The sequence below is a fragment of the Rattus norvegicus genome, chromosome 3 (genome assembly GCF_036323735.1).
Source record: "Rattus norvegicus strain BN/NHsdMcwi chromosome 3, GRCr8, whole genome shotgun sequence".
Taxonomy (NCBI): Eukaryota; Metazoa; Chordata; class Mammalia; order Rodentia; family Muridae; genus Rattus; species Rattus norvegicus.
In genome coordinates this window covers 133,387,273-133,410,742 of record NC_086021.1, presented here as the reverse complement: position 1 = coordinate 133,410,742, position 23,470 = coordinate 133,387,273, and the positions used below count along the sequence as shown (strand labels likewise).

General features: G+C 45.1%; 1 protein-coding gene across 2 annotated transcripts in view; it reads left to right on the top strand.

Moving 5' to 3' along the window:
* The window catches only part of Shc4 (SHC adaptor protein 4), a 94,379-nt gene that overhangs the window by 17,662 nt on the left and 53,247 nt on the right, over positions 1-23,470 (top strand). For both annotated transcript variants that reach the window (XM_063284538.1, NM_001191065.2), the window contains exon 2: positions 12,584-12,654. In XM_063284538.1, coding sequence (XP_063140608.1) covers positions 12,584-12,654 — 71 coding nt within the window. The remainder of the gene's footprint in view (positions 1-12,583; positions 12,655-23,470) is intronic.

Below are 23,470 nucleotides of genomic sequence, written 5' to 3'. Positions count from 1 at the left end.
GCCCGATGGCCGATGGCTGTTTCTTTTTCAGAGAAATCCTCTAAGCTGAAGACACAGACTCTGTCTCAAAACAGAACAAAACAAACAAAAATAACAAAAACAAAATCACATCAAAACAAACGAACAACAACAACAAAACCCTGGGGCTTCCACATACTTAAATGTCACTGAAAAGAGAGTGTTAGAAAGCACTCTGGGGCCCTGAGCCCCTGGGCCCCGTAGGAGACCTTCTAGCACAAGGCACGGTCTCAGCCTTGTGAGGCCAGCCATCTATCTGTGCTGGACTTCCAGGCTTGAACTTGGAGGGTAGACAGTGTGGTTCTTGAAGCTCATGGGGCACCGGGAAAGTGAAGCAGCAGGAGCCCCATGTCTGCTGGAAACACCGTATTTCACTAAACCCAGCAACAGATAAATGGTTTGGCTTTTCCCAATTGTCCCTTTCTGGTGACATTTAACTATGTGGCAGCCACAGGTTTGTTTTTGTTTGTTTGTTTGTTTGTTTGTTTTGGTTTTTTTTTGGTTTTTTTGATGTGATTTTGTTGTTGTTACTGTTTGTTTTATTTTGTTTTCTTTTGAGATAAAGACTCTGTGTAGAGTAGGCTGGCCTGGAACTCTCGAGTGCTGGACTTAAGTCACACACCACCAGGCCTGGTGCAGCGACAGTAACTGTAGCTACTGCCAGCCAAGGAATTTTCCTGCTAGCAGGGTTCCATATGATCGCATGGGCAGGAGCAATGTTTTATAGGAGGGAGACTCTGGAGAGCCAAGGGTACAGACACTTCTCGGTAGGAAAGGAGAGTGGAGGAGATTGACGAGGTTGCTGCCACTCCAGACGCCCTCTGCCTTGAGCAAGCACTGCCAGATGTTCCTCTGTGAGCACATGGGTTTTGTTGATGCTTTTGTTTCTGTTTTCTATAGCATCACTCAATGCTAACACACACTCTAGGCCCTCCATTCTCAAGGCTGAGTAGGATTTGGGGATGGAGGGCATAATTAACTTTTTTTCAAGGACTCAGAATTGAGAAACGATGTCATATAAAAAGATGTTCCGCTTTAAGTAGATTATGGGTTGTCAGGAGAGATCATACACATACATCATTATTAAGTTATGTTACATCCCAATTTAATTAAACAAGTATACAAGATATAATTGCTAGGTCATTCATTAAGCCCTTGGAATGATTAACTGAGTTATGGTGTTGCCTTGGCTACAGAAACAACAGTATTGAGGCCATGGCCAAATGAAGAAAAAAGGAAAATTAACATGATGGACATGCTGGAGCACTAGGACAGTAGTCACCCCATTTCTTTGTCTACACCCAGTAGCATCCTTGTTGGCGTCTGCCTCTGGGCCTGTCTCTGTCATGGGCTGCACAAGGTGTCACCCTTTGCATCTGGGCGTGGTAAGCTCAGAGTCCCGGTAGCAGGCCTGAGAATCACACTGGGTATCTGAAGAACATGGTGCTGGCTTCTTGCCTTTCAGAGCAAAGGACATCCAGCAAGACTCTCCTGGGGAGCAGATTAACTTCTGTGAGTCACTGCTTTCCCGTCTCATTTACGATTCATGACCTTTGCTGTATTTTTAGCTTTTATTTATTTGGGTCTAAGAAGTGGGTTGGAAGGAAATGTAGTTTGGAATCTCACAGAAGGGTGAGGAGAAATGGATTTAAAGCTAGGGTTGGCTGAAATTTGGCAAATATGATCGCGCCCTCAGCATATATTCAGAAAGCTCACTGAGCTCCATGCTGTTCTAGCTGGGTTCCGAGAATAAAAGACTTGAAAAGATTCACCTTCCACACTCCAAGATGGCCTTGGACAGCTCATCAGGAAATGAGGCTATCGTAATCCCCTGATACTCCCTGACATAGCTGCAGACTTTAGTCTCTCAGTGCAGTACATGGGGTTGGGGAGCATCCTTTTGTTTGCCCTTAGCTGTGCCCATTTCCTGGGAACCCTCCTTCCAACCTTCATAGCTTGCCTTTCCTGACAACACCCCCGCATCCCACTCCCGACTCGCCTTTCTCTGAGAAATCTTCCCCGGCTTCCTGAGATTAGCTAATCCTGCTGTTACAATGCCCTTCTAGAAAGAGCGCTTGCTTGAGGTCCCTTCAAAGTAATTGGGGTTTTCTCATCTGCTCCCCAAGCTAAGCAGGTGGAATTGGAGGTGTCCGAGAAGAGCATTGTCATCCCAACACAGGGACCATTATTTGCTGAGTTCCCTCCACAGGTCAAATACATAAGTCACAAAATTGAAGAGCTAGTCCACACAAAGCTCACATCAACCCCAAGCCTGTCTGAGTTTTGAAGCCCACACTCTTAAGACTGTGTGAGGCTCTCACTGCCTTTCGGGCTGACCCTGGTTGGGCCATTCATAGCCTGTTCTACATTAACAGGACAGTGCTGCATTGTCTCAGTATTTCTTCCTCCTGCTGTGTATCTGCAGCCCATTGGCTGAGTCTCTGTTCTGTACCATTCTCCCTCATTGGCACTGTAAGAAGAAGAAAATTGGACAGGTCACTGCCCTGTGACGCCATCAACCAAATGAGGAGCTGTGTCCAACTTTGAAGAGGCTAACGGAGTAAAAAATCCATGCCCAGGGAAGAGGAAGGTTGGAGATGCTTTTAGATTGGCACTAATGACTCCCACATATTCAAAAGAAAGCAGTGCAGGAAGCAAAAACATGAAAATGGAGGCAGGATGGAGCCTACGTCTAGGACACAGTCTTCCGGGAGTAAGAAAGGCCTGCCTTTCTAACCACAGGCCTCTGATTTAGCAGCTGCTGGCATCAATTATTCAGTTGTAACCCCCACCTTCCTCCTTAAATTAGCACTTTTAAAGTCTTTTCTCCTCTGAATGTATCAATTCTTTGACATACCGGGGGATTCCCTGCCTCTGTCAGGAGAGAGCCAGGAGAAAGCAGTCAACTGATACGGCTAAAGTAGACCTAAGTAGGGCAGGCTTTGCAAGCCAAGATCTCAATTCACATTTGCATTATGAGCATCCAGTCCCAGAAGGCTGAAGGCTGCCCAGAACAGCAGAGACAGCACCTGTGGTCTCCTTGGATTAGGCCTTTACACATTGATAAAAATCCCTGAATAGCTAGGCTTGGGCACAGTGCCACAAAGATTTGCTTTAGGGTATTAGTTGCAACTTTTGAATCGTAATCACAAAATCAAAACCCTTGAATAAAAGATACAAGGCCTGGGAGAGAATTCACCTTTGTCTGTTCCGATCCCTGCTTTCTCGGAACACAAAGGGCGATTGGGATAAGGTGGAATGGAAGACATAGATACCATCTTTGGTGGCTAAATTCATATTCGGATATTGTTGTTACTGGAGTTGTCAGAGCCAGAGCCTGGGTACCAGCAATGGTCTCAACCTAGTTCTACCCTGTCCTCTATTGTCCAACCAAAGAGACAGAGCAATAGTGAAAACCTCAGCAAGCAGATGGGTTCAATTTGGCCGCCTCGGTAAAAGGTGTGAATAAAGAAGGTCCACCTTCGGAGTCTTGGCTTATGTGTGGGTGGATGGCAAGAAGTCTATACAACGAAGCAGGCCCAGCATGGGTGTGCGCCTCCACTGATCGTCCTTGACCCACCTCCACTCCTACCCTGTAAAGTGCTCTGAGAACTTGTTGGAGTTGCAGGGAATCTCTTCCTGGGAGACAAGTTCCTCTTCTGGCTGACACCAGGTTTCCTTCTCACAGCATGAGAGTCTTGAGAAAAGTCTACTTCTTGGAGTTCGTTGGTTCAATAATCTGATCACCAAAGGGAGGGGCACGAGTGTCTCAGAATATCTTCATTCTTGACAGGGCTGTTACACTATAACATAATAATTAAGATGGGACTGTTTATAAAACGAATAAGAAAACGAGTATGTGTGTGTGCTCCTGGAGTCTGGGGTGTTGAAGAACGTGGTGCTGATGTCAGCTCAGCATCTGGCCAGGGCCATCTTGCCGCCCCATAATTCGGTGAAGAGGATGACATGGTGGAATGGAGCTAGTGTGCTAGTTTGGGGTCTATTGGATGGACAGGTGAGGAGAACGCCATGAAGCATCATTAATCTATAGATGGTCTGGCTCCTGGATTCATTCTCATTTTAAATATGTCCCTATATTATATCTACTTTGGTACATGGCAAACCTTCAGAACACAGTCATGATATGTAATCCAGGACCCCAAAAAGAACTGTTATTAACAGCTGTCTTATGGATAAGATATTATAATCTTGAGTTTAATGTCCAGCATATGCACACACACACACACACACACACACACACACACACACACACACACACACACCAAACCACATGCATGTACACACGATCTTACACTTTTTCAAATGTCCAAGTGCCTGTCTTGTACTTTTTCATAAACCTCGGGTAGCATCTCTCCTATATGACAAACTTCTTTGGTGCTGGGTGGCACCATGATATAGACAGCTTCACACATCGGAAGATCTAAGCTCTACATTAACCAACCCTGTGATCCCTGAGGAGAGAGAGCATCAGGCTTCTGGCAGTAAGTGTTTGCAGCTGTTAGAAGAGATTGTCCACTTCTATAGGCTCTGCCCCAGTTTCAATCTGAGCATCAAAACCAAACGACACTCTTGAGACTAGACTCTAGAGCACACCCCTGTTTGTGCCACACCACGTGGTAACCCAGGATGATTCTCTGGCAGAGTGCTGCAACAGGAAGAAGTACTTATGGCTTCAATGTTGTTCCTACAGGGGGTCATAGCCCTGAAAATGTTCCCATGGTGGTATTTGCCTCAGGGATGGCCCCAGTCTGGATGATTTTGTCTGTGTTCAGGTCTGTAGGCAGAGATGAAACCTCCCTCAGTTCAAAACATTTCTCATGTGTAAGGGGTTTTCAATGGGAGTAGGACGGTTGGAATGAGGGGAGGAGTGGTCGGCATACTTGCTTTGCCCACTGATGACCAGGGAGTGCCTTTTTCAGATTAGAAGGCTTCCATGCACAATTGTAGGTGACTCGTTTCCCAGTATATTTGTTTTTTAAGGTGACAGAAAGACCAAGATTTTTATTGTATATTCTGTTTTTTGCTCCAAAGTAATTTTATTTGCAGGATCCTAGGTTTCCCTCTGTCAAAGAGAAGTTCTTTTGAATCAACTTAAAGCCTCCCCTATATCTAAAACTCTTCAGGAAACTCTAGATGCCACCATCCTGACTTTAGATAAATCAGCGGTGGAAGTAGAGTGGAGACAGTTCCCTCCACAGTCTCTGAGTGAAGGAGTCTGCTCAGTGGGGCGGGAAACAGATAGGGTTCTAGTCCCAGAATAGTAGGCCTTGCTAGTCCCAATCCTCCCATTCGGCTTGGGTTCTCTCCTTGGGCACGAGAGCTCCCCCTTTGTAAAACACTCAGAAGGTACAACCTGCTTTTAGAAGGCTCCATTTTTGTGAGTACCAAGAACTCCAGTTGGTTGAAATTCCTGGTATGCCAAGTTCCTGTTTGTAAACAAGTGAAGTCCAGGTTTTTAAGCTTTGACCTTGGTGTAGAAAAGGTCATGCTTAGATAGAGAGATGGATGGGTGAGTGGTTGGGTGGATGGATGGATAGATGGATAGGTAGGTAGGTGGGTAGGTAGGTAGGTAGATAGATAGATAGATGAGTCACTTTAATTGACTAAGATGTATTTGAGGAGCTGCTGGGGGCCAGGCAGTACACCAGGTGCTATCAATGGAGTAATCCTACTGCTTTTCATTACTAATCTTCCAGTGAGAGAGACAAAATGGGCAAATAGCATTTTCAGCAGTAGAGATGTGAAGAGAAGCATAGAAGAGGGAGGAGAATGGAGGGAAGATGGTGGCTTCCTGCTTTCCTAGATATTACATCACTCCTAAGAGAAGCAGTGCTTGTCAATACCAGGCATCTTCCAGGGGTTGTATTTTGAGTGGCACATCTTACCAGTATCAAGGAAGGGTTTTCCCATCTATTTCCAGAAGACCCAGTGAAAGCCAGCAGAAGAACTTCAGGCAACCTAGCTCCAGGGTTCCCTTAACAGACACCATACTCCTTTAAGAATGAATATGTTTTAGGTGGTCCGGCCAGGATACAGGCTATTTTGAGACTTCCTGAACACCGTTTCTAGAAATAAATCACGTATTGCACTGTCAGAGGTGCAAGGCAAATGATGACTAAGACACGCCCCCCCCCCCCCCCCCAGCCTGTCCTTGAGAAGCCTGTAGGGCAGCTGGGGCTTAGACATTGAAACAGTGCAGTCTCATTGGATCAGTGCAGCATAGGGGTGTGACCAAGAATCTCGGGGATCCCAAAGGGCAAGCAGAGAGCACTGCCTCCAGGGTATTGGATGACGTTTCAGGCTATAATAACTTCTCATTCTGGGTTGGTTTTGTCAGCCACTCATACCTGAGTGGTTTATTCCAGGACCGTGTACTGCCTGCAGATGTTGCTTGCTTGACTTCTTTTTTTTTTTTTTTTTTTTTTTTTTATTAACTTGAGTATTTCTTATATACATTTCGATTGTTATTCCCTTTCCCGGTTTCCGGGCAAACATCCCCCTCCCCCCTCCCCTTCCTGATGGGTGTTCCCCTCCCAACCCTCCCCCCATTGCCGCCCTCCCCCCATAGACTAGTTCACTGGGGGTTCAGTCTTGCTTGCTTGACTTCTTAACTGTCATAGCCTCTGGGCACTTGCTTTACTGGGATGTAGTCACATGCCATACAGTTTATTTCCTCAAAGTCTGCATTTCATTGGGTTTTTATCTTTGTATATTCATAGAGTTGGAAAACCATTACTAACTGGGAAACATTGTTATCAGCTCTGAGAGAAACCACACCTGTGCCCTGGCCTTCTCATCTCTATTTCCTTAGCTACTCACCTTCTTGTGCAGAAGACAGAAAATGGACAAATGTGTGGTATTTTCAATAATAGGTGAATGAAGAGAAGGAGAAGGAGGCAGAGGATGGAGGGAGGGAGGATGGCAGAAGTCTGGGTTATTTTCTACAAAAGAAATCTTGACTTCCCACCCTCAGAATAGTGATTTCAGAGTTTCTTTCTGTTATAGCATGCTTCCACACCTCGTCTTTTTCATTGCCAGGAACCATTTGGGGGTTTGGTTATAAGTACTTTCTCCACATCAGTCAGTGAACGGTGGCACGCTTCTTAGTTTGGTGTTCTTAGGTATACAACTTTGATGAATGGTTGTGTGTGCACTTTCTGTTTCCTGTGTATTTTCGGTTTTCCTAGGTCTCCTCTAGGGGCAAGAATGCTGGTTCATACAATAATTCTCTCTAGTTTTCTTGAAGCAGTGCTTAGCTGTCCCCTCATGGCTACATCTTTTTACATTTTTAGTAGTGTGTAGCAGTTGTAATTTCTACACATCTGTACTTACTTTCTGGGTTTTTCTGGTTTGGTTTGCATTTCTCTAACCAATGAACCATGTCAATAACATTCCATATTCTTTTCCTTTGGTTCTTTTTTTTTTTTCGGAGCTGGGGACCGAACCCAGGGCCTTGCGCTTCCTAGGCAAGCGCTCTACCACTGAACTAAATCCCCAACCCCAACATTCCATATTCTTACTGGTCACTTAAATAGCTTCTCTGGAGTAATTTCGAACCCAGACTGCTAGGGTTGCTGGCAGGGACTCCTACCACTAAGCTACCTTAGACATTTTTAAACACTTCCCTAGTGATTCTAATGAGGTCGCAAAACATTTGTGTAGGCTGAGAAGAGCATGAGCCATTGTTTGGACAAAATGCAGATGGCATGGAAAGAAAGAAACAAGGGAGACTGATCCAAAGAGAGAGATGATATACTGAGGAACATGTTCTCACAAAAGACAAGGAAAGAGAGGGGTCATTGGGGAGCAAGAGATAGGAAGTGAGCGGGGAGGAAGCAACTGATAACCCAGCTAGTTTCAATGCAGTGCAGAGGGTGCCTGAACTCTCCCACCAACTCTGCACAAGTCTGAAGGCCTTCGATATGTCTACTCCTCCACATAGGATTAGGACTGGAAGTGAAGACGGCCAGTTTCATGGTCATAAAGGGATGTCTTTCCTTCCTTATCTATGTTTCTCCTCCCACCCCAGAAGGAGGACTAGAAATTGTTTAAAGTTAGCAGGAAAATCCTTCAGTGTCCAGTGTGGTGGCTTCTATTGTTGTTGGGTATCTGCTTGCAAGGGCAGCCTCACTGAGTGGTACTTTTTTGTTTGTTTGTTTTTTTAAAGATTTATTTATTTTTTCATTTATATGAGTATATTGTAGCTGTCTTCAGATACACCCCCCAGAAGAGGGCATTACAGACGGTTGTGAACCACCATGCGGTTGCTGGGAATTGAACTCAGAACCTCTGGAAGAGCAGTCAGTGCTCTTAATCGCTGATGACAAACTTTAGTGTTTCTTTCCAAAGTATGTTCTTCTTTGTGTGATTTTACACTTGCCAACCACAGAGCCTATCACTTAAATTTCTCTCACATGAGCATAGTAGTCTTCCCTACTCTGGGCCCAAGGGTAGCTTATTATAAAGATGGTGTTCTAGTATACTATTTGTTTCTCTGATTAAACACCATAGCCAAAATTAACCTGGGTAGGAAAGGGTAGCTTACAGGTTGGAGTTCATTGTTGGGGAAATCCAGGGCAAGAACGTGGAGGCAGGAACGAATCAGAAACTGTAGAGGAGTGCTACTTTCTGACTGGGCTACTGCTATGAATTGTAATGTTAATATCTGATATACAGGATGTCTGAAATGCAACTCCCAAATGACCCACAGGTTGAGAACCACTGCTCTAGAGTAAACTGTGATTCAGTCTCAGTAAACCAATGAGCAGAAGCCAAGCACTTGTCCTGAATAAGCTTCATTGTTCTTGTCTATTCCAATAGAGGTAATGATGATTCACCTCTAGAAAGAGAGCCAACCCATTCTTTTGGAGGCTGCCCTTGTCTTAGGAACAGAAATTAGGTCTGCGTTTAATAAACCAAAGGGAGGCATTGCTATCTCTGGTTTATCCTAACAAACCTCTCCTCCAGGCCTTGCCATTCAGCACCTCCTTACTTCTAAGGTTCAGAAATTCCTAAACAAAGAAACTTACAGATTGTTTTTAGGCACACTCCCTCCCCAACTCCACTGGGGCTTAGACATGGCAAAAATCCATTGTAGTTTCTTCCACATATGCTCCAGGCTTGGAAGGGGAATTGTCCTCACTGATGGCCACCTCTATATGACTCCTTTTTCTTGAGAACTTTGTGCCATATCAGAGTGAGACAATGTCTCCACCACAATACTGATAGCTAACTCTGTGTACTGCTGTGGAGGTTCATCAGAAGGGAAGACGCTCCTACAGCAATGCTGGGCCTGTCCTAGAAGGACACAGGTAGGAGGTGTTAACACAAAGTACGTGTGACTAAGAAGGAAACCTTGGGGATAGCACTCTCCTTCCTGTCTGGGCTGGTTGTCTCCAGGGCTGAAGTATAAAAATATACTACCCATGAGCATATTATCAAGAGACCCAGACCTATCAGTGGTGGCACCCAACCTATGACCTTTCTACTTGTGATGATTAGTGTTGCCAACTTCACAGAATCTAGAATCACCTGGGAGATGGGCCCCGGGGCGTGTCTGGGTAGCAGATGCAGTTATCTTGACTGTATTGAGGAGAGAAGACCTGTCCCATCCCCTAGCTGGGATTCTGGGTTGCATAAGCTGGACAAAGGAAGCTGAGCACAATTGTTCATCACTCTTTAGTTTATGACTGTTCTATGATCAGGTGCTTCAAACTCCTGCTGCCTTGACTTCCCCACCATGATGGACTGTAACGTTGAACTGAGAGCCGAAATAGAACCTTTCTCCCTTGAGTTGCTTTGGCTAGGGTACATAGCAACAGAAGAAACTAAGGAAACACCCAAGTCTTTTTATGAGATATCCTGTTTTCCTTTGGCCAAACCTTCATTTCCCTCTGCTACTTCTCTCTACTCATTTTAAAGGCACAATAGAAAACTAAAAATAAAATGAAGAAAAGGTACATACAGTACAGCACAAGATGCTTACCGTAGAGTAAAATGTGTTCTTCTTTCCTTTCCTTCATTCCTCTTCCTTTCTTCCTTTCTTTCCTCCTTCCTTCCATTCTTCCTTCCTTTCCTTTTCTTCCTTCCTTATATTCTTCCTTCCTTTCTTTCTTTTTCTTCCTTCCTTTCTCTTCCTTCCTTTCTTTCCTCCTTCCTTCCATTCTTTCTTTCTTTCTTCCTTCCTTCCTTCCTTTCCTTTTCTTCCTTCCTTCCTTACATTCTTCCTTCCTTTCTTTCTTTTTCTTCCTTCCTTTCTCTTCCTTCCTTTCTTTCCTCCTTCCTTCCATTCTTTCTTTCTTTCTTTCTTCCTTCCTTCCTTTCCTTTTCTTCCTTCCTTCCTTACATTCTTCCTTCCTTCCTTTCTTTTTCTTCCTTCCTTTCTCTTCCTTCCTTTCTTTCCTCCTTTCTTTCTTTCTTTCTTTCTTCCTTCCTTCCTTCCTTCCTTCCTTCCTTCCTTCCTTCCTTCCTTTCTTCCTTTCCTTCTTTTTCTGAGTACTCTTGGGTTTGGGACATAGTCCCAGGCCCTTCTTTGTGCTTACAGACAAGGAAATAAACAAGCAAACTGACAGATAAATCTGATTCATGGTGGCATGAAGGACACAAGTAAGAGTTGTCCTCATAAGCAACAGGAGATGACCTAAGGACATTCCACATTAACTAAGCTTGCAAGATGAACAAGAATCAGACCTGTAGAGTGGAGAGAGATGAGTTAGTCAGGGTAGAATGGCAAGTGGGAAGCCCTGACCTTGGGAAGGGTTGAGAACAAGGATGGGGGCCAACATTATATCAGAGTGTGGGAATGGGAGTGTAGACTCCAGCATTCTCCACCAACCTTCCTATTTCTAGAAGTCTCAGTTCCTGTCTCCAGACAATTTGCTTCCCTGTAGTACCTTGGCCTCAGGGGTTAAGAACTGAGTGTACAAGATGTTTTTTGTGTCAGTATCAGACACCCCATGAGGAGTATGACTACTGGGGTCTGGCTGAGAATGTCTCTCCCACACCAGACTTATGGCAGCGACTGAACACAAAGCCAGTTTTGGGTTGAGACAGCTATAGACTCCACACAGAAATACTACAAGAAAAGGATCTGGGGAGTGTCCCCTCCTCTTCCCATCACCAAGGGAGGTTGGAAGGCTTCCAAAGGACAGCAAAACAGGAAGTATCTTATTTCTGAGGACCTGAGAGCCTTTCATCCACACCACGTGGCACTCATACCATTCCAAGGCAATTTTCAGTGTAGATCCCTCCAGAGTCAATGGTTGCTCTGAGGATCCCTCAGTCTCACCTGCAGAGATGCTTAGAAAACTGTGACTGTGTCCCTTCCCTAGTCCCTCCCTTTGTTTTGTCCTGCTTTGTTCTCTTGGGGGACACTAAATTCCATTGTCAGCTGTCAGCCGGTTACTTCCTGGCTCTCCAACCGGTGACTTGCAGTCAATGGGCACCAAAGCAATTCCGAACCTCCTTTTCCTGGCCCTCGTGGTCATGCTAATGACACTCTGGGTTCCTCTGTGCCCCGCTGGAAGCAGCTGAGTTGTCCTTGACTCACTCTGCTACTTTTTCTATGTAGCAAATTAAATGCTGAGTCCTGTGCTAGGTCTGTCCGTGATGCCACTTGAATCATCTCCTCCTCCTTGGTACCATGCCTCCCTCCGAGTGAGCCAGCATTGTTACTTCCCTCTCTCAGGGAGCATCCTACTGCACACTCACTGTTACCCACCTTCACACTGACTCAAGTCTCTTTACCCTCATCCCTGATTTGGCTCCCTTTGCTTTAGAAGTCACAATTCCTTTTCCAATACTCCCTGATCAAGCTAAACCTACCTAGCCCTGTTTGGGGGCTTTCTTTCTTTCTTTCTTTCTTTCTTTCTTTTCTTCCTTCCTTCCTTCCTTCCTTCTTTCTTTCTTTCCTTTTTCCTTTCTTTTCTTTTTTAAACTGCAGTGGTCTCACAAAAGATGACAGGACCTTCTTAATGTTACTAAATCCTGTCTTTTGTGCAATGGTATGCTTGTTCCGGCCCTTAGGAAATTGGAGAGTCATGTGTTATTTGTCTCCTGTTTATTTTTGCTTCCTCTGACATTTGTGCAGTTTTGCCTACCAAGCATTGTCCTAAAAGCTTTCCATATGTGAAACAATTTAGCTTTCATAACAATTCTAATTGAATTTTCATTTTTACCAAGGACAAAAACCAATGTGGGAAAAGTTGGGTCCCTAGTTGGGGCCTTGAAAATGAAGATGTGGCAGGGCCGCTATGTGAGGCTGCACCATGCACAGGGTGAAGACCAAAGGTCCACACTCCCAACCTCTGAGCCCAGGATCATCTGTCATCTGTATTCTCCATACTTGAGTTCGTATTGAGTTTGTAGTAAGCTGCTGTCTTCTAGGATATATGTGCACATTGGTGGTCAGAGATACCAACACAGGCGATGTGCACACCTGTAGCTTCTCTCTGGGGCTGACTCTGGGTGTTGCCCAGGAAGTCACTGTGGAGCTCAAAGGTGCTGCTTCTGTATCTGTGATCTACTTCTTTGTTTTTCTTCCTAGTACATGGGCTGCATTGAAGTGCTGCAGTCAATGAGGTCACTGGATTTTGGAATGAGAACCCAAGTTACAAGGTAAGAGATTAAAACTGGAAGGTCTTTAAGGGGCTGTATCTTAAAGTCTCCGTTGGGTCTCTTATGAAGTCTGCAAAGTCACCAGTGTGGCTAGAAGGGACCGATGCCCCCCTGACCTTGATGACTGGCTTTATCTCCTTGTGTGAAAGCTTTAGATCTGTGTGGGAAAGCATTGGTGTTATATATGAAGACTTACAAAGTGGCTCGTGGTTCAGTCTACAGAAATAACTGTTTTCCCAGGTACCGATGTGTTTAAAGGTGTGCCTAGATGTAAGGCATTAAGTGTCTCCAATGCATCAATGAAATCTCGCAAAATAAGACCAGGCAGGAACTTTTAACAACATCAAAGCCAGACTACCCTGTTCATCTACTTTCTGACACAGTATAGCCCTCCATTTTGTACAATGGCGTGGGTGGACCTCTACCCAGAGTCACTCCAAGTAGCTTAGTTTAAGAAACCAGAGTCCTTGTAATGCTGGACTCAAGTCCCAAGAACCAGTATAAGGCATGCTTTGTTAGGGTCAACTTTAAAACAAGGAGAGCTAAGTGACCTCAGCTGCCGGGAAGGCTGTGCTAGGAGGGAGATGAGGGGAGGGGAGATAGATGGTTTAGGATGAAGGTTCAGCATCTGTTGGATAGGGTGCCAAGTGTACCTCAGAGGCTTGCCACAGCTCCCATCTGGATCTGTGACTGTGAGCCACCTGTTTAAAGGTGAATGTTCTCATTATTGTGAGGGAATAACCTTTCTTGATGCTCACCTTATGTCATTCTAGACATAGAAAGGTCCTGTTGTCCAGAAGCCCAAGAATAAAAGACCTTCTCTCCCCATTCAGGAGACTCGAAGTATACAATAATTCCTGTGCTGGGGTTTAAAAAAAACCTTATCTCAAAATGTTCTTAGGTTATTCAGATCCAAATAGGTTTTCGATATAACAAAATGACCCATATATCCCCAGGCTTCCAGGAACCGCAGTAGAGGGCATGTTGAGTTGGGCTTCTGTCTTAGGTAGCATTCGATTCTGCCTTTCCAAATTTCTCTTCACTCATCATTGGTAAACCATTTAGAACCATGCCTAGTGGTCATAACTGTACAGATGTCACAGGAAGAAAAAAGAAAGGAGCTGAACGCAGAGACGTCCAATCTCTCAAGGGCTGTAACAAGCATATAAAAGCACAAAACATAGAGAAGTTAGTAGCATTGAGTGAAATCTTAAAATCTTTTGTGAGATGTCAAGCAAATGACATACAATTGTGCTCATGACACCTACCTTAGTCCTTGGACCACAGAAGAGACTTGGTGGATATTCGTTGACTAAATGTGTGCTTTTCTACCTGGCTGCAGTTCCAGTGCCCAGTGGAGTTTCTCCTCGTTCATATCCTGCCTTTCACATTCTTATGCTCTTTGGGCCATCCTCCAAATGACAGATTCTCGACTACTTTCTACCCGGTTGACCTATTTAGGCTTAATTTAGAGAACCCTGTTCCTGAGGAAAGCCTTCCTGTAATCCTTCCTACAGCTGCCAGGAAGAGGGTTGACCTGCTGTTTCCTGGGGTGGGTGCTCAGGACAAAACAATGCTCCCACCTGAGCGCTACAGTCTGAGTGCCCGAGTTAATACACCGAATCTCATGTGATGCCGTGATAGTGTTAAGAGAGGATACCTTTTCGAGGTGATCAAGCCACAAAGACAGAGCTTTTCTTGTATGTGGAATCAGTACCCTTTTCAAAGAGGTCCAGGGAGCTACTGCCCCCATCCTCCATGTGAAGGTACGGCAAGGGGGTCTCCTCAACAAAAGATGTTGCCAAACATTGAGTCTGCGGTGCCTTCATCTTGGACTTCCCACTCCCAGGATCGTAAGAAATCTATTCTGATGAGAAATTCATAAATTTCTCAGTTTCTGTATTTGTTATAGAATCGGGAGCCTCAGACGGAGACAGAAAACTTCCTTTCTGTTCACCCGACTGTTTACACATAGAGCCCTTGCTTCACCAGAGCATTTGTAAAGAGTCCACTTAGTGCCTGAGACTGCTTAAGCATTATGGGTCCTGCGTGAGGAAAGGCAAGCGCCTGCTCAGGTGGAACTTAACGTTCGAGGTGGGAGACAGACTATTCAAGGGATGTAACTATACAATGTGCTTGCAGGTAACGACAGGTTCTATTGCTCTAACAACAGTGCTCAGGAGACCGACCTGTGAGCAGGGCGCTTCCAGATGTATTGTTCCTAGTTACGCAGATAGCGAACATTAAGAAACACCTGAAAGGAAAGACAGCTTACAATTCCACCCAGATAATATCTGTCATTTTGTATTCAGAATATCTCTCCAAGTCTTTTCTTCTACACATGAGATTACAAAAATATAAATATGCTGTATGATATCTCTACCACACTAAATTTTTTTTCCTAGAGTTCCAATTTTTTCCTTGTAGTTAAATATATAAAACACATTTACTATTTTAATTTTTTTTAAGTTCAGGAAATGTATCTTGATTCACACTGCTGTATAATCATTATCAGTATCCACCCCCAGAATGTATTCATCTCCTCAGGCTAACATCCTGTACCCATTAAACACTTACTCCCGGCTGGCTTCCACTCTACCCACCCCCACATCTCTGCCAGCTACTTTTCTGTCTTCTGTCTCTTTTGTCTTGACTAATTCAAATAGTTTAAGTGAAGAGTTTTTGATTTGTATTGATACTTACTAGCCAGTCATTAGTGTGTGTGTGTGTGTGTGTGTGTGTGTGTGTGTGTGTGTGTGTGTGTGTATTCTAAGGGCTGGTTCCTTGGTTCCCACTTGGTCTAATATGTACAAGGCCCTGAATCTGATTCCCAGCACTACCAAAACAAATGAACAAACAGACAGACAAACCAAAGTGAAAGGAAGGAAAAGAAAGAAAGAAGGAAAGGAAGAAAGAAAGAAAGAAAGAAAGAAAGAAAGAAAGAAAGAAAGCTTCATCATCAACCACACACTTCATAATACCAGCGATGGGGAAGCAATCCAATCTCTGTGAATCCAAGGCCAGCCTGGTCTACATGGTGTTAAAAAAAAAGTTTGAATAATATTTTTACATTTTCCTCCAGAAGAGCTCACATTTTGCTGAGAATAATTTCATTTTTTTTTTGAAAATTTTCTCTGAAAATGTAGGTCTTGTTGAGATATTTAGTTGGGTCTTGTTGGGTATTAGTAGACAATGACAGATTCGTCCAGTGTATCACTTGCATGGGAATATTTTATCCGAGTTCAGAAACTTTCTGTTCGGTCCCCATCTCCCATGGACATTAGACTCATCCAGTGAGTCAAGTGGGCATCTTGAAGTCTCCTTGAGCCCCTGAGACAGTGGTACATTCCTCTCATAAGATCAGAATAAGAAACTGGCACCCTTCGTCTGAAGCACCTACCCTCCACTCGGCTCTCGAGTGCTCACTCTTTTCTCCTTTACTTTTTTGTCTTCTTTTCTTGTTTTTCTTTGTCTTGGTGTCTGTACCCTATGCAATGCCTGGTGCTAGTGAAGACCAGAAGGGATCATATCTCTTGAAGTTACAGATAGTTGTGAACTACCATGTTGGTGCTTGGAATAGAACCAGAGTCCTCTGAAAGAGCAGCCTTTGTGCTTAACCACTGAGCCATCTCTCCATCCCCTCTCTCCTAATTCTTTTCTGGGGCCTCCAGCCCTGATGCTGTCCCAGATCTTAGTTGTTAAAAGAGAAGATTCACAAGAAAGGGTGAGGAAGCAGACATTTCCTGCTGGTACAGAGAAACAAGATTATTAAGGGATCAAAAGCACACAGTCACATTTGTCTTCCAAGTATCTGGAAATCAGAAAAAAATGGAGAGGAGAAAGGGGGAAATCAAAAGGCATGTGGCAGATGGTCTGACCATTTGCTCTCCTCCATAAAAATGCCCTCCCAGAGACTGAAAAAAAAGTTAAACAAAAGATTTCAGTTTGCCCTAGATTGAAAAACACAGAGACAAATCAGAAATGGAGTCATTAATACATGAAGTCTAGCTTCCTCCCCTGGATTAACTATCCACACAATGACAGAAGAACCAGCCTTCGATTTCCGCAGGATGCCTGCTCGTGCAAGCCTGGTTGGAAACCTGACAGGCAGTAAAGGTTCAGATGCTTCAGGGTAAACCCGAGAAGGCTTGGCTTTCATCCTGAAGAACAGAACTTGATATTTTGAGTTTAAAGGAAATCGCAGAGGCAGCGTGTCTTAGTTACTGTTCTGTTGCTGTGAAGAGACACCAGGACCAAGAAGTTATGAAAGGAAGCATTTGATTGGGGGCTTGCTTAGAATTTCAGAGGATGAGTCCATGACCATCACGACAGGGAACAAGACGGTAAACAGAAGGGAACAGTGGCTAAGGTCTCACACCTTGTCCTCAATTTATCCCCCAGAGAGAGTGAGACTGGGCCTGGCATGAGCTTTGGAAACCTCAAAGCCAGCCTTCAGTGACATACCTCCTCCAACAAGGCCACACCTTCCAGTCCTTTCCAAACAGTTCTACTAACTAGGGAGCAAACATTCAAATAGATGAACCCATGGGGATCATTCTCATTCAAACCACCACCAAACCCTGGTGCATCTGAACCTTTGGTTCATCATCATGGTACATGATAACCCCAAGGGGCACGGCCTCTATCCCTTTGTGTCATGGTCCTTTCCTTCCCTGCATTCGTAATTCATATTTGAGAATGTGACCAACTATGCTAAGCCAACAGCACAGGATCAGCCTACTTTGTTGCTCAAGGGTCAGCTAGGAGGTAATGACTGGCAGTGAAGGGCATCAGTTACAGAGGGTTCTCTGAGGGAAACGGACGGCTGCCATTTTATTGTTCTAGAATAGTGAGCCTGCAAGTTCAACTTGCTGTCTTGAAAACTTTGATGCTTTGACTTCAGTGGGACGTTAAAGGCAGTTCTTCAGAAACGAATTTCTGTGTACATTTTGCTGTGGATTAAACCTCTGGATCTGGGCGAACAAAGCACCACTGAGGCCCATGGACAGCTCCCTGAGCTCCTACTTGGACCTATTAAGGTGCTTCATTATCTACTACCCTTGGGTTTGAGGGTCTCCCTTAGCGTGGAGCCACCCATGTGGTGGATTGATGTCCTAGATACTATTTTATTGCTGTGAAGACACAGGGAGGGTGAGGAGATGTACAGAAGAAGACATTCAATTGGGGGCTTGCAGACAGTGTCAGAGGGCGAGTCCATGACCATGGCAGGGAGCATAGCAACAGGCAGACAGGAATGATGCTGGAGCAGCAGCTAAGAGCTTGTGTTTGATCTGCAAGTTGGAGGCAGAGAGCGGGAGAGACACTGGGCCTGGTATGAGCTTTTGAAACCTCAGAGCCCACCTCCGACAAGGCCACACCTCCAAATCCTTCCAAACTGTTCCACCAACTAGGGGCCAAGCACTCAAATATATGAGCCTATGGGGTCCATGCTCGTTTGAACTCTCAGTAAATATTGATTGCTTTTTGGTGATGCGGCTCTGAAGCTCTTAAACACTTCATGCTCATTCACTGTTAGAAAAAGGCGAGAAAGATAAAGAGACATAGGATCTGGACTTTTGACGTGAGCCAGAGTTCTAGAAATGGTCCTGGGCAAATGGCTCGGGTCCTTGGCTGCTCAGCACAGCATTTGGCCCATTGATACTGTGCATACGTATTTTGGCACAAAGGAAAACAACGGATGTACCACAGATCCCCAGTCTTGTTTAGTGGGCTTGAGGTCTGGAAAGGTGGCTGTGAGCAAGACAGTGACACTTCTCAGTGCCCGTGTGACAGGCTGAGCCCCAGCGTCTTTCCGAGTGACCAGATGTGGTGTCCAGTTATCAAGCAGTGGCCAGAAGTTTATTATTAGTTTGTAGATAATAACATCAGCATTTTCATCATATAAACTCTAGCTCGGGACTGGGGGTTTAGCTCAGTGGTAGAGCGCTTGCCTAGGAAGTGCAAGGCCCCGGGTTCGATCCCCAGCTCCGGAAAAAAGAACCAAAAAAAGAAAACAAACCTCTAGCTCGTAAGCTGCCTGCTCCTGTAAATCATGTCACCCATTCTAATAGAGGCTTCGAGGCACTGAGGAGTCTCCCAAGGTCACATGTCAGTAAATGGTAGCTGTGGAAACGGGGTCTGCTCACCACCTCCGAGGGAGAGCATTTTAAGGGTCACATCTTAGGAAAATGTTAAAGGCCAGAAGTGATAGAGTAACAAGACATGTACTTCCCAGTTGGAATTGAGCCTGGCTTTCAAATGTCAGACCCACATAAGTGTGAGCTCATTCTAAAATACCTTTACGTATAGATCTGCAGCCAAGAGTATTTAGTGTTCTCTTCTCATCTCAACTAAAGAAAGGGAAAAGTAGCCTTAGCCACACATTCTCTGTAGACGAGGGTGGTCTCGAACTCAGAGATCTGCCTGCCTCTGCCTTCCAAGTGCTGGTATTAAAGGCAAGGGTTGCCACCATCTGGCCACATAAAAGATTTTGTTGGAAAGTTGGAGGATGCCCCTGGAAGTTTTGACTCCGGTCTTTGCAGGTCCAAAGCCTTGGGTGTGACACTATACTACTGGTTTGGGGACTACACTTTGAGACTCAGAGGCAAAGGACGCTGCTTATTCGGTGATTTGAAAATGAGGTCCCCAGTTTGTATGACACATAGAAAACCCTTATAAAACAGATATATGTGATACAGCTTAATGAAGGTTAGTTGATACTAAAGCCCATCCTACCCCCACAACGTCTCCTTCTGTCAATCCACAAAACAAACAAACAACAGAATGAAAAGTGGAGACTCAGTGATTAAGAGCACTTATTTCTCTAGTAGAGAACGTGGGCTTGGCTCCTAGCATCCATACAGCTCACTGTTACCACATAACCATTCATAATTCCAGTTCCAGGGAATCCAACACTCCGTTCTGACCTTGTAGGCTAAATTCGACCTCCTGCCCGATTATTATCTCGATACCTTACCAGCCCAGAGTGCTTGGAACACTTTTAACTAGTTTAAAAGAAATCAAAAGAAAAGTATTTTGTGCTGCGTAGAAACTAAATTTAAATGGCAGTGTCCGTGAGAGCTGTTGGCATTCCAACCATGCCTGATTGTTTGCATGTTGTTTGTGCCTTATACACAGAATACAGAATACAGAATCACACAAAAACCTTACAGGTCCTAAGGTCTAGCCTGCACTAACTAAATGAAAATGCCTAAAGGTGAGATGCCTACAATGTGTGCTAACACTTCCCGGTGTTTCTGCTCTGCATGGCCAAGGCTGAGAGACAGGGCTTAGAACCTGCATTTAGATGGGCAGATGGAGGCCTCTCTGTCCCCAGGCTGTTAGGTAAAAGAAAGAATTCAGGTCATTGTCACTACCTGTGTGTGACAGGGTGATGAGCCCAAAGAGGTTGAGACCTAAAAACATATCCCTCTCCCTGAGCAGGCCAGGGAGAGCTGGATGGAGAATCATGACAAATATCTGTCCTAGATTACAGAGCAACTGAGTTGAAAACAAATTTTCTCCACAATGGACTATCATTAAACATACAGACAGTTCAGCCCTCCCTACTGCAGCCTCTAGAACAAGTGTCCCAATTCCTTCACACCCACAAGCACAGCCATTTGGTCAAAACTGGAGGGCAGAACGGTCACCTGTGCCCTGGAGCCAAGGGAAGGTGTCATCAGCCGTACCATGAGATACACTTTGAAATCATTTGCACCTTGTTAAGCTGAAGGTTGCTAGGCCCCAGCCCAGATGTGCGATCAGCGTCTCTAAGACATGCTCCTGACATCTGCACTTGAACCAGCAACCAGGGGGCTACTCAGACCTTCTCAGCTCAGTCACGGCTTACCTAAATGGCCATGGTACAAGTTCTTAGCAGACTTGCAGAACCAAATTGTTCTCCACTATCCACCACTGTGGACTTAGCTAGCCAGACCAGTTAGCAACTCCTCTCGGGGCTACATACGTACTCGTTGAAATGATGGTGCTCCCACGTGATGTCCACATGATATTGGCATGGCGTCCATGGCAGATAGGCTAACTGTGCTTCAGAAGAGCTCGTTCTTTGAAGGGGAAGATGTAACAAAAGCTATACATTCATTCCATCAGTAGGTATCTCTAAATATCACAGACATCTCCATGGCAAACTGTTCAACGTGACATTAATCAGGGCCAAATCTTCCTTCCTGGAAGGCTTGCTCATCATTTATGATGAATTGGGTTGAATAGAGTGGCTGGCTGAATTAGATCACCTTACTTTTAAAACATAAGCTCATGCCTTCCTCCCTCTCTGCAGAGCTAGGCATCAAACCTGCACCTCCTACACGCAAGGCCAATACTTTGACACCAGAACACCCCGAGCCCAGGAAACAGGATACCGACAGCCACACAGCAAGTCAATGCAGTCTTTAACTCCGAAACCCAAAGATTCATAATACTTTACATACTTTGTGTAAAGCAGACTTAAGGAAGCAGTCCTAAGGAAGCCCAGGTTATCCCAAAGTAAGGGAAAACTCTTTTGGGTTGACAGTGTTTTACTTGAACCAGTCCTATTTCTTTATCTCCATATACACAAGGCTTGAGTATTCGCAAACCCTGTGAGCCACCAGTATGTGGGTGTAAGTGTTCAAATACTGAATCATACAGCTCTCTTACAAGAAATTGTGGTGAAGGGGTGCCAGAAATCACCGGCATTCTATGAGTTTGAGAGGCTTGGGGAAACGTGTTAGGAGAGAATGATTTTCCACAGAGTTCTAGTGTGATTCATGGGTCCACATTTGCATCAGAGCCTAAAGAAAAGCCTGGAGTAGACAGAACAACCCATGTACAATGAGCTGGGTCAGGTTGCCAAAGCGCTTTGGAATCAGATTGTAAGCATAATTCAATTTAAGCGGACAGAGTGGGACGATAACTCATTGTGAGTAAACGCTGGGCACACTGAAAGGCTTTATTTGACTGTGCTGAGACCAGAGAGGCCAGTTTCTAAAGTGAAAGGATGTATTTTAAGAGCTGGGTGTACCTTCCTCGGGTGCTGGTGATGCCCGTTGATAAGGGCTCAGAGGGAGCGTGAGGCCTTCCACTGTTCCTCAGTCTGAGGCCCTGACTGCAGGCATTGTGTTCTTATCACGTGAAGGCGAGCTCAGGTCTAAAGTGTCCTGTCCAAGGGCCAGTTTCTTTTCACCAAGCTGAACAAAAATGAATGCATAGGCTACCGAGTCTTGATGTTTTGTAGGAAAAGATTTCCCCAGGATGATCCCTACGCTTAAGGAGGCATGGATGCGAGCACGCAGTCCCATTGTAGGGAGAGAGCCGGCCATTGTTTTGGAATTCCTGCGGGCATGCAAAGTCAGGGAATGCCCCTGGGAATCACAGGCGATTCTCTTAAGCATTTTTTAAAAACAGTAATCTGGAAAGTCTCTTGCTATGATTGAAATTTGAGTCTCATGTCTGTTTGCCTGGACAAAACTGAAGTTGGAGGGGTTAGGGGGAGGGGGAGTAGACTTGGCCTATCTCTCTACAGGGGATGGTGATTCCTACTGGGCTCTTTATCTGTGTTCCCCATACTTCTAGATTTCCTATTTCCTGAAGAAGTGCATTTTCGCTACACAAAAGCTATGCTCTGCCCCTCACCCCCACCCCCAAGAACGTGCTGCAGTGTCTGGGACTGTGCTGCTGTCTCCCGAACTTGAAAGGCGGGAAGGGAAACTGCTAGGCATCATGGCTTCCACAGGAGGACAGCTGTTTAACAGTTAAAGACATAGGGAAAAAAAATCTAACTGAAGTCCTGCAGTGGTCGGGGTCTGTAAAGAAAGATGGCTTTGTTTGGATGATGAGTTTGGACTTTGCGGAGATAGGCAAAATTTCTTTTTTTGGTCTTCTGGTGTGGGCGGGGCTTTGCAGCCTCAACAGTAAACCTTCTGCTGTGTTCTCATTTGCTTACATCAGCCCACTCTGTCTTTCCCTCTCACGAGGAGAGTCAATGAACAAAGTGGCCACTGTTGGTGCTGTGGGCAGAGTCAGGCTCTCTCTCTCTCTCTCTCTCTCTCTCTCTCTCTCTCTCTCTCTCTCTCTCTCTCTGTGTGTGTGTGTGTGTGTGTGTGTGTGTGTCCACCAACTCCAAAGGGCCTGTGCAGAAAGGCTGGCTGGGTGTGCAGGCTGACCGGCCTGGCACTCTGGGCCTTGAGAGAAGATCCCTTCCTGTCCCCTCTGCCCTATCTACAATTGGTGCCTTGAGCTCGGGGTGTGGTTGAGGCTTCCGAAGTCCTTGACAGTGTTACAGTTAATTTCTTGGTCCCTCATCTCAGGGACAGAAAAGATCTTTGTGGAAAAGGCAACAAAATGCAGCCAACGCAGGCGCCCTTTTGCTCCATGACTGGGATTCTGGATTAGTCAACACAGACATCGGCAAAGAAAGCAGGCATGCAAGAGATCATTTGGAAGCAGTTTCTAAAACGTTTTCTGGGAGGCCAGGGTGAAAAACGGATCTTTCAAAATTGCATAGTTTGTACAACAGGTCTGCTTAGGGAGTGTGTGTGTGTGTGTGTGTGTGTGTGTGTGTGTGTGTGTGAGAGAGAGAGAGAGAGAGAGAGAGAGAGAGAGAGAGAGAGAGAGAGAGAGAGAGACTATATAGCCCAGGCTGGCTTTGAACTTTCAACAGTCCCCCTGCCTCTGCCTCATGAGTGCTAACATTGTACATAGGTGCCGTCATCACACACATCCACAAAGAAGTATTTCTGTAAACAAGCTTACAGGTGCAGACGGAGGTTCCTTTTTCTTTTGAGGACAGTGATAGCAAGAGACCGTCGCACTCTAA